The following is a 10,813-nucleotide window of genomic DNA, read 5'->3' on the forward strand; positions in this document are numbered from 1 at the left end:
TCCAAAGTTCTTTTTTTTTTTTTTCATAGCTGAAATCAACTCAAAACCAAGACTTTTCATAGAGAGGTGAAATTCCAGCCCGCTTCTTCATGTTTGATCTAGAAAGGGATTGAAAGGCCACAAAAACTAATCTCACCTACTTGAGAGGAAGGGCTTTGATTTCTTACAAGGACACTGGGCAAACACACCCACCTGTGTGCAGCCACCTTCTGTCAGTTCACTGGGAAGATGGCACTGACATTGACCGCTGTTGATCTGGTAGGAAATGTGCAGATAAAGAAAAGAGAGATTGTAAGTCTTGTCTATCCACAGTCCCTTACCTACAACCGCGTCCTGCAGATCCACAAGCAACACCTTTCTCCAGTGGTGACGGCGTACTTCCAGGAGCCCTTGCTTCTCCACCAGGGGCACATGCAGTGGCTGTTTGATTCTGAAGGAAACAGATACCTGGATTTCTTTTCCGGGATTGTCACTGTCAGTGTTGGTCATTGCCACCCGTAAGTATCCTTAAAATCCGGAGATTTTCCACTCCAGAAAAATATAGCGAAAATAATCATGTTAGTGACTCAGAACCCTTCACTTGCTTACCCTGGTTAAAAAATGTCTCCTACAGATTGTGGGTGACATACTCCTCGCTACTTCCCGGGTTAAAAATCTGGACGCTGCACTTTCTCTTTTCTTGACAGTGCTAGCTTTTGTCACTGTCATTGCCCATGCAGAGTGGCATGTGCCATGTGATGGCAGTGTTGCTGTGTGTGTTTGTCTAGTAACAGCTTTCTAAAGAGAGGAATGCACTGAGGAAAAGGCAGAAAGGAAGGAAAAGGCAGGCGGGTCTCAGGAAACCCAGGGACAGGTGTGTGGTGGGGGATGATGAGAGATGAGAAATAACTTCCAGCCGGGGGATCTTCTTCATGGATTCTGAGAGATGGATGAGGAAAGAACGAATCGGAGACAGATGTAATCCTAGCTGGAAATTCACTTGGAAATGTATGGATCAATTCTCTTGAGATTGTCCACAGCATGGATCATCAATTCACCCACACAAATGCCCTTTGCGTGTTCTCGTGTGGTCCTTTTAGTTTCCATGAAGCCATCTCATTTTAATATCTACTCTGTCCTGCCTTTAATAATATGACCAATAAAACTCACAGTAAGTGGGAAAAAAAAATAAAGGAGCAAGTCTAAAATAAGTTGAATAGGTTTGGGCCTGTATTAGTCCATTTCTGTTGCATATAACAAAATACCTGAAACTGGGTAATTTATAAAGAAATAAAATTTACTTCTTACAGTTCAGATTGTGGGAAGTCCACAGTCCAGGGAGCACATCTGGTGAGGGTCTTGTTCTGGTGGGAGCTCTCTATGGGGTCTTGTGGTGATCAGGATGTCACGTGGTAAATGGCTGAGCAAGAGAGAGCTAACCTCCTCACTTGCTCTCCTTTTAAAGCCACCAGAACCACACCCATGACCACCCATTAAACCACCAACTTACTACTCTATGAATGAATCAATCCATTCACGAGGGCACAGTCCTCACAATCTAATCACCTCTTCAAGGCCCCACTTTTCAACCACCATAATAGAATTTCCCACCCTCTTAGCACTATTACAGTGGGGATTAAGTTTCCAATAGATGAACCTTTGGGGGACACATTAACCCATAGCAAGGCCTTTTGTCAAAGCAGGAAGCAGAGGGTCTCCCTCCCTCGAGCAGCTGTCAAGAGCTAAGGGGTGGGTTGTGCCTCTGAGCCCAGCTCTCACCTTCTCCTCCCATTGCTTCCTCCTCCTTCTTTAACAGGCACTGGTCCCATGCAAGGTCCCAAAGAGCATCCAAAATAAGTTTCAGATGCAAATTTAAAATATACAATGAACATGCATGAAAGAAGTAGAGAAAAGTGGAGTAGAGAACAATTTTAAACATTCTTATTGAATGCTCCCAGTAACATTTGACACTGTCCCTGTTATTTGACCCCTCTTAGTGGCTTTCACGACTTTTGTGCTTCCCCTGAGCTCCATCTGACCCCCTAACTCAGGTGTCCCCGGCTTATTCCTTTGCCCTCTGCTCTTCTCTCTTTACTCCCTTCCTCTCTGATTATTTCCCACCATATAACTGGTCCCACCCCATCTTCTCACCCCTGTTCATTTAGTTACTACATTTCAACAGCATAACTCAACTCTATATCTTCAGCCTTGGGCCCTCACCAAGCTACAATAATAACTCTAATAATTAACCCAGTGTGGGCATTCAGAGCCCTGTATTTCCCCCTGCCCTGTGATGTTCCACCATCAGCTCAAATTCAACATTTCTAAGACTAAATGCATCATCTCCACAAAACTGTTTCTATTCACTTATTCATTTATTCAGGGAGCACTTATGAACCACCTAGCCTGGGAAAGTCCTCTACTAAGAGCTGGGAAACTAGACAACTGGTTGTATTTCTCAACTAATCCTAGGGGATCCCCAGCATTCCAGGCAAGAATGTTGACGTCATCTTTGATTCCCCATAGCCAACCTGATGCCAAGGGCCAGTTTTCCCTCCACTGCAATGCCTTTCCTACGAGCCCCTTTTCCACCACCTCCCACTAACACCAGTCTTGTAGGAGCCCTTCTCCTCACGTACCTGGAAGGCCACCTTGACCACCTAGCTGGCCTCTGCATTACTAGTCTTCCTCTCTGCATTAGCCCTTCACGTAGCCCTCACATTTATTTTACCAAACAATGCTTGTCGAGTGTCTCTTCTTTTTAAGAGTTTACTGATAATTTACAACTTTCTAACATAAAAGTCATGGAACCCCAATCACAGGAGCATTTCCAGGGGAAAAGTTCCTGTGAGAAAATAAGTTTGAGAAACACTTTAAACTATATCTCCCTCCTGGAGAGGAACAGTGCACATTAGCCTATTAAAGGTACTAACAAATCCTGCAGTAAAAAAAAAAATCTGTTTGATCTGGTATTTCTCAAAATTATATACCCACCAAACTGATTTTTTTTTTTTTGGTGTAAAAGATATTAATAACGAACAGAATTGGTGTGTAACAAACTTTAGCAATTGCTGTCCTTTAGACTCTGTTTGATCTGGTATTTCTCAAAATTATATACCCACCAAACTGATTTTTTTTTTTGGTGTAGAAGATATTAATAACGAACAGAATTGGTGTGTAACAAACTTTAGCAATTGCTGTCCTTTAGACCAAGTTCAAACACCTTGGCCTGTCTTTTCAAGGCCTTTCTAGTCAGGTCCCACGTATCTATCTACCCCTAGTTCCTACTGTCCCTCAAGATGAACCTTCTGTTCCTGTAAAGTTGGCCTGATCCTTCCAAGAATGTGGTTTCATAGCTACAAAATGTTCATCAATACTGACCACTGCTTGGACCCAGATATTGGAATCTCCTCTGAAGAAGAAACTGTTGGTTTTTGTTCATGTGCTTCATGGAGTTATAGTTCTTTAGAGAAATGAAATGGGAAGATGCGCAGGCTGACATGTAGTCATTTCTGTTTTTCAAACTGTTCAAAGGATGATTATCAATCAGAAAACACAGTGAGAAGAAATTCTAAGCCCAAATCCCCTCCTGAACTAAGAATTTCTTTTCTAAAATCCCTCGCAGACAAGCACTGAGTCTCCTTTTGAACACTTCTCTTGGAGAGGAATTCATTATCTGTGGAGGCAACACATCCCATCGCTGAACACCTCTAGTGGTCAGAGAATTTTTTTCTCAACTGTGGATGAAATCTGCCTCTTGAAACTCTTTGAGGAAAAGCAGCATGTTTGAGTCCAGTAGCCAGTGTGAGGGTTGGAGGGACGTGCCCTGGCAGTGTGGGTAACTCTGCTCTCCTGTTCATCCAGAAAGGTAAACGCAGTGGCACAAAAGCAGCTCAGCCGCCTGTGGCACACAAGTTCTGTCTTCTTCCACCCTCCAATCCATGAATATGCAGAGAAGCTTTCAGCACTTCTTCCTGAGCCTCTTAAGGTAGGATGCCCCCAGCTCAAAGGAACAGGAGTCTCACGATCCCAGGGGAGCTGCCCTAGGAATCGGAAATATAGGCAGGGAATTTGGTCTGTGCATTGAACATCTTAATGGTGAGCTGATAGCTACATCTGAAAGCAGTCACGTAGAAGAAAGACCTCACTGGTGACACAAGCCAATGCTCACTTGCATCACCTCTGAGCCTCTTCCCCTCCCTGGTTGTGCTCCTCCCCATATCTTTGCAGAAGCCACTCACCAAGAACCCCAGTCCTCCTGATGTTCTCATCTGTGTCCTCAGGAGGGCTTCATCTCCTTGCTCCACAGCCCCTCTGCCAAATTATTTGCATTTCTTTATTTGCAAAGAGTGGAGCCATTTTTTATAAATGCCATTAGGTTCATTTGGGCTTAAATGCACTTAGATATTTTTGCTCCATGAGATACTTTCCTGCATCTGAAATAACTGAATGTTTAAACTGAATTGAGATGTTAAAATGTTGGCTGAGATTTGCATTTAGACAGGAAATTAGTTAACATGTATGAAATACTTACAATGGTGCCCAGTACCTGGTATTAGCTATCATTATTTTACTTGATTATCTATACTATCTAGATAGATGAAGAAACTCAGAATAGCCCCAACCTAACTTCAGTCCCAGATGTTCATGGGAGAGCAGTTGTCCGCATCCTTGTGTGCAGACTGAGCTGCATTTTTGTTCATTTGTTTGTTTTCTCAGCATTCACACATGCACACAACACAGAAAGGCTGGGACACCCTCCGGGGTTGCGGGGTTGCAGGGTCACAGGGCCTGCCTCGTTCCAAGCCTCCTGAATCAGGTGGGGTGGGTTAGGATCAGGAGCCAAGAGGGTCGATCTTCAGATCCACTCGGCCACTAACCCCTGTGTGCCCTCAACCAACCTCCCCATCTCAGCATTTTGCAGAGCATCAAATCTGAGGGAACATCAAAAAGTTCACTGGTAGGGCCGGCCCGGTGGCGCACTGCTACAGTGCGCCACTTGGGAGCGCAGCGGTGCTCCCGCCGAGGGTTCGGATCCCACATACAGACCAGTTCCTGCTCACTGGCTGAGTGAGGTGCGGATGCAGCACTGAGGGTTGCGATCCATTGCCGGACACGAAAAAAGACAAAAAGGAAAAAAAAAAAAAAGTTCACTGGTAGATTTGCATTATCTTTCAATTCTATTTTTCCACAAACTTTTTGAAGTACCCCTATAAAGCCAATGAAAACCCAGAATGTTTCACAGCTGGACAAATCTCTTGCCATTTTTGTATGTCTAGCATGTAGCAGGCGCTCAGTGAAGGGCTGCAGAATTAATACTGGTATAGTAATTAAGTGATGGGAATGCTAGATAACCCAAGCTGGTCTGTAGGGAACTCTCCTTAATAATCAGAGGTTGGACACATGGTCTCTAGCAATTTTGAATAAATTGGGTAATAAAGAAATAAATTAAAGCATGAGGCCATGTGTCTTTCTCTTCCCTCTAGGTCATTTTCATGACAAACAGCGGCTCAGAAGCCAACGACCTGGCCATGCTGATGGCGAGAGCACACTCAAGTCATACAGACATCATTTCCTTCAGGTGATCACATCCTGGAAGAGTCAACTCCAGTCACACTGACTTTCCCCAATACTAAATGTGTGTCTTTAAATTGTAGCATGGAGGGGGTGGGGGTTTTCCCCAGGGGCATTTTTCTAATTTTAAGTTTTAGGGCATTATCAATCAAATGAATTTTAAGACTGGATAACTTCATCCAAATTGGCTTGACCCAAGAAAGGGGTCCCTGGAGGGGTTACAAGCAGCTTGAGTCCTCATTGTGTCATAGATCCTCCTGTGGAATTAAAGAGAAGGCCACATGACAGGTTTTTAACTCTGAAGATGTGGTATGGACTACAACGTAGACCAAGCGGTAAAGAACTGTCCACACACAGAAGATCAAGGCTCTACTGCGTGACACTGTGCCCGTTTTAATTTCTTCTCATGATAAGAAGCCCTGGACTTATCTCATAGTTCCAGCTGCACTGGTTTTTCACCTTTTATTCTCCTCGGGCTCAGAGGATACATACGTAACTATGTATATATCCGCTCCTTTAGGTGACTTTTGAGAATCAGTAATTTAATACGTTAATTATAGACCCCGATGGCTATATTAGCATTAAAAATAATAGAAAACAAAGAATTTTGTTCAGAGTTGCCAACTTTGGGTAATTTTATACAACACATTTAAACAGATTCTTACAAGGTTTATGTAAAAAATAGGAGTAACATAATAAAAGTTGGTAAAATGAAGAAGTAGTCCCATTTTTAAACCTGTCTGGCCATCGGTTCTGTCTAAATTGAAAAGGAGATTTTCTTTTATCCTTACCAGCACGTCCAATGCACATTCCATATAAAATGAGCCTGCAGTTATTACAGACATAAGGAAACATTTGCTAGCAAAGAAAAATGGCGATAAAGAACTGTGATTGATGTTTTACCTGAATAACATTCCCAAGTATGCATTTCCAGATAAGTATTGATCTATTTTGAAGCACTTATGGTTCTACTGGGGTTCAACTAATGTGTCTTTTTATTGTTTTTTGGTGGTTGGCTGATACAGGGATCTGAACCTGTGACCTTGCTGTTACAAGGCTGTGCTCTAACCAACTGAGCTAGGTGGCTGGCCCTATAGCTATTCTTTTGAGTAGTCTTAATAGTTCTAAATCCTTGTTTACGGGTGAGTTTGATTTGGAGAATTGCCAAAACTCATTTAAATCAAGACTGGCAATGAAGATGATTTATACTAAATATGACTGGTTCAGGTTTGAAAGAAACAAAATCAAACCTGTGTTTCTTATATGCTGAATAAGGTGGCTTATAAGGCACTTAAAGAGAAGTCCCTAAAGATGTTGGGCAAAATATATTAGAAAATGCAGATTAAATGGACAAAATATTTTAAAATATAGTTCACTTAATGAACATAAAAATATAGAGAGAATATAAATTTCAATGTATATAGTCAATCTATATAAAATACATGACTCTGTAATCAAAATGTTTCCACAATGTAAATTCTAGTTCATAAAACTTTATTGGTAATTTCTTCCAAACTCTTTTTTTTTTCATTTTTTCATTGTGATAAAATATATATAATGTAAGGATTGCCATTTTAAGCATTTTTAAAAATACAATTTTGTGGAATTAATTTCATTCATAATTCTGTGTAGCCAAACTCTTGTGAAATACACAGACACACTAACGATATGACTGAAAAAAGGTGTTGGGCAATAGCTACATCACAGAAAAAGGTATTTGGCTCCCCAAGGTGACTACTTTGAAGACTAGTACTTGTTGAACCTATAATTTCTAGCATGTTGCTAAAAGACTACTTAATTACTTTACTTTTCTAATTTACTTTTTTTTAAATTTACTTTTTCATTACTTTAGAGTAACAGCGTAGAGCAGGTCCTAAGGTCAGAGTTCTTGGCCAGATGGTCTCCAAATTTTCTTTCAAAATTTCAAATCTATGGTACCGGTAGAAAAGATAAATACATTCGCCTGTGACATAGGCTTAGAAGAGTTCTTAGAAATGTTCAGCGTTGAATGTTAATGGCTCTATTTCACCTCCATAGCCCTTCATAGATTTTTCTCTTTTGTCCTACTCAGTGGTCCACAGGCCAGTAATCAAAGAAAAATGAACTTAATCCCATCCTACCACTCTATTTCTCTGCAGAGGAGCCTACCACGGAAGCAGTCCTTACACACTTGGCTTAACAAACGTAGGGACCTTCAGGATGGAACTCCCCAGTGGGATGGGTTGCCAATCAGTAAGTTTTGAGATTTTTGTCTTATTCCTCTAAAGACTGCTGTGGAATAATGGATCAGATTTTCCTGATATTAAGATTAGAAGCTAATGTAAAGCCTGTCATTAATCGGGGGCTCAATTCGACTTAATTGGAGACCATTTGGGGGAAATGTTTCTTAGAAAGGCCTTCAGAGTCTGAGTAATAATTAATGACAGGATCTTAAATTTTATTTTGCTTTTAAATAAAATCAAGTAAACTAGAAGGCTCTGAAAACCTTGCACAGAAGTTCTGTGGAGTCATTTCTGCACTCACCTTCTGTGTTCACTTGCTGCACCTACCTTTCCAGCGTTAGAATCAGATATCTAATCATTCTTATTCTTTCAGAAGCCCCTATCCACCAGACCCTCATGCAAGTTGTTTCCAGGCTAACCTTGAAATTACTTTCCTTTGTAGAGTGCCCACATAACTGATTTCTAAGAAAAAATTATCTCTTAAGCAGAACATTAGGTTTTCATGTTAAGTGTGTGGGAAGTGAGGGAGGAATCTCAAAATCAAATTAAGAAGCCCCCTTGCCTGGATTGCTACCACGTGCTCCCTCGAATAGGCTGTCTTGTGTTTGTGTTTTGCCAAACTCCTTCTCTTGTCATTTGCAGACAATGTGCCCAGATGTTTTCCGTGGCCCTTGGGGAGGAAGCCACTGTCGAGATTCTCCAGTGCAAACCATTAGGCAATGCAGCTGTGCACCAGGTCCAACTGCTGGGCGTGGGGGACAGCAGAGGGTCAGGAGGGGGAAGGAGCTTAGAACAAGGCAAACCATCCCTGAGTGAACAACTAAATGTGGAAAAACAGGGAAGGAAAGAGCCAAAGGAAGCAAAATTAGAGAGTAACCAAGTTACCCCTCACTGAATCAGCACTTCTCATGCCTGCTGTCACCTTACTATCAGAGCGTCCATTTGACCATGTAGAAAAAGTGTCTCTTGCAATCTGAGCTAAGCTAAAAACACAGACTCTCACCTAGTACTTATTTGAAGGAGCTCTATTCACTCTATTAGCAATAGCTGTGGTATCAATTTTAAAAGAAAACAAGTTGGGTGAGATTATTTACCAATCCCCAATGGAAGAAGAGAGGAGGAAAAAGAATACTTTTGGGAATCTCAAAACTCCAGTCAAGAAGTTCTCCAGGGACTCAGAATGCCAGCCAAAATGAAAGCATCTGTCAAATTGTAATGACATTCCTGAAGGCTGCCAGCATCTCTTGCGCAAGTTTTAAACGCAATTTCACAAGGAGACTATATATCAGTTGCATTTTTATTTGCATTCTTTCCCTATTTTTAACATGAGGGAGAGGAGGCATAGAAACAACATCTGTTCTTTGCTAATCAGCAAGACCCGCCTTAGATTTGTCAGCAGAATATAGGACCTTTTGAATAGCTGCCCAGCAGGAAGGAACTAAATGCTCCAGCCGAAATATCTTTAATGGAATAATAGTATGAGTCACTGGGCTGAGAGGAAGAATGCAAAATGGAAGTCTTACAAATCAGCTCTGAAAGGAAGAACATTAATTCAGATGAAATAATAGCAACACGGAGCGGGGAAGATGAAAGAGTGAGCACTGGAACAGGACAAGACGTCACTGGTCACAGAATTTAAAACCAGAAGGAAGTTTAAAGCTATAATTCAAACTCTCCATTATAAAGATGAGGAAACCAAGGTGCACACGTAGGAGGTAGGAGAGCTGGGATCGGATCCCAGGCCTTCTGACTGCAAAGCCCATGCTCCCAATACCTGTCCTATGACCAACCTCATTCATACTGGTGTCCTGTCAAGACAAACCCAAGCTGAAAAACGGTTCCCGTTCTGCTGGCCAGGATTAAGGAGGTGCATGGAGCCGAGAGATCTGGATTCCACTCCCAGCCCTGCCATTGCTCAGCTATGAGCAAAACTCCACCTTTTGCTTCAGTTTTCTCATTTGTAAAACAGAGATAACAACACCTGCCCTGCACCCCCATCACAGCGCTTCATGAGACCAAGGCAGACAATAGCAATGCCAAGTAAAGCCATGTCTGTGTAGCACATCTGTACAGCATCAAGAACTGAAGTCACTCTGATGCACCCCACAGACCTCGGTCTGACTGCAAACCACCAGCACAGTCCAGTGGACAGAAGCACGCTGCGTCCCTCTCTCTCCGTAGGCTCTGCATCCCCTCCCTATGAGGCCTTCTCCTCTACCTCAGGCTAACTTGAAAATACCATAACCCCATGGTCATCTCTCTAGTGGCATCTGGAGGCTAAATGATAGTGACAGACAGACATTTCTGCTTCTCCTAACTGTTGTCTTTGGCATACCTGAAGTCAGTTTTTTTTCTTAACTCATATCTTCTAGAGACAAGACTGGTTTCATATCCTTAAACAGGATTGGAATACAAAGAGTGACTCCAGCCTCCTCCAGTGCCTTTAGGACCTGAGAAGTGTTTGGTCTTTGTTGTAAAACCAGTGTATTCATACATGTTTACAACCGCATCCCAGCACGTAAAGCACTTCAAGTACAGAAGGTTCCAGTTCTCAGTTCTTCTTTGGGTTTGTTCACTGGGCACATACACATGCCAACCATAGTAGGGATTTTTTCCGCCTCAGAATCATGTCACCACTCTCAGCATGGGCTGGGGCCATCTTATGAGCCTAACATAGATGTTTATTATCTTACTCCATCCACCTTCCTCCCCACCCCCAGGATTCTTTCTTTCCAGGAGTTTATTTCAGGCCCTGAATTTCAGATGTAATCTTGATGAAATTCACGTCTCATCACCCACTGCCCTGCAATGCCCCGAACCTACTGATCATGCCGTTCTTCTTTTAGAAGACAGGTTTTGTTTCCCTTAAAAATTGTTGTTCTGGGCCGGCCTGGTGGTGCACTGGAGAAGTGCGCTGCTTGGGAAGCGCGGCGGCGCTACTGCCCGAGGGTTCGGATCCCACATACAGACCGGTTCCCGCTCACTGGCTGAGCGAGGCGCGGGAGCAACACTGAGGGTTGCGATCCCGTTGCCGGTCC

The 10,813-nt window shown here is 42.6% G+C and overlaps 1 protein-coding gene across 1 annotated transcript in view; it reads left to right on the plus strand.

Moving 5' to 3' along the window:
- Positions 1-10,813, plus strand: part of AGXT2 (alanine--glyoxylate aminotransferase 2) — a 33,968-nt gene that overhangs the window by 2,388 nt on the left and 20,767 nt on the right. Inside the window, exons 2-6 of the mRNA XM_008592865.1 lie at positions 313-497; positions 3,844-3,967; positions 5,466-5,560; positions 7,692-7,785; positions 8,418-8,511. Coding sequence (XP_008591087.1) covers positions 313-497; positions 3,844-3,967; positions 5,466-5,560; positions 7,692-7,785; positions 8,418-8,511 — 592 coding nt within the window. The remainder of the gene's footprint in view (positions 1-312; positions 498-3,843; positions 3,968-5,465; positions 5,561-7,691; positions 7,786-8,417; positions 8,512-10,813) is intronic.

This window comes from Galeopterus variegatus, unplaced genomic scaffold (assembly GCF_000696425.1).
Source record: "Galeopterus variegatus unplaced genomic scaffold, G_variegatus-3.0.2 Scaffold8416, whole genome shotgun sequence".
NCBI lineage: Eukaryota > Metazoa > Chordata > Mammalia > Dermoptera > Cynocephalidae > Galeopterus > Galeopterus variegatus.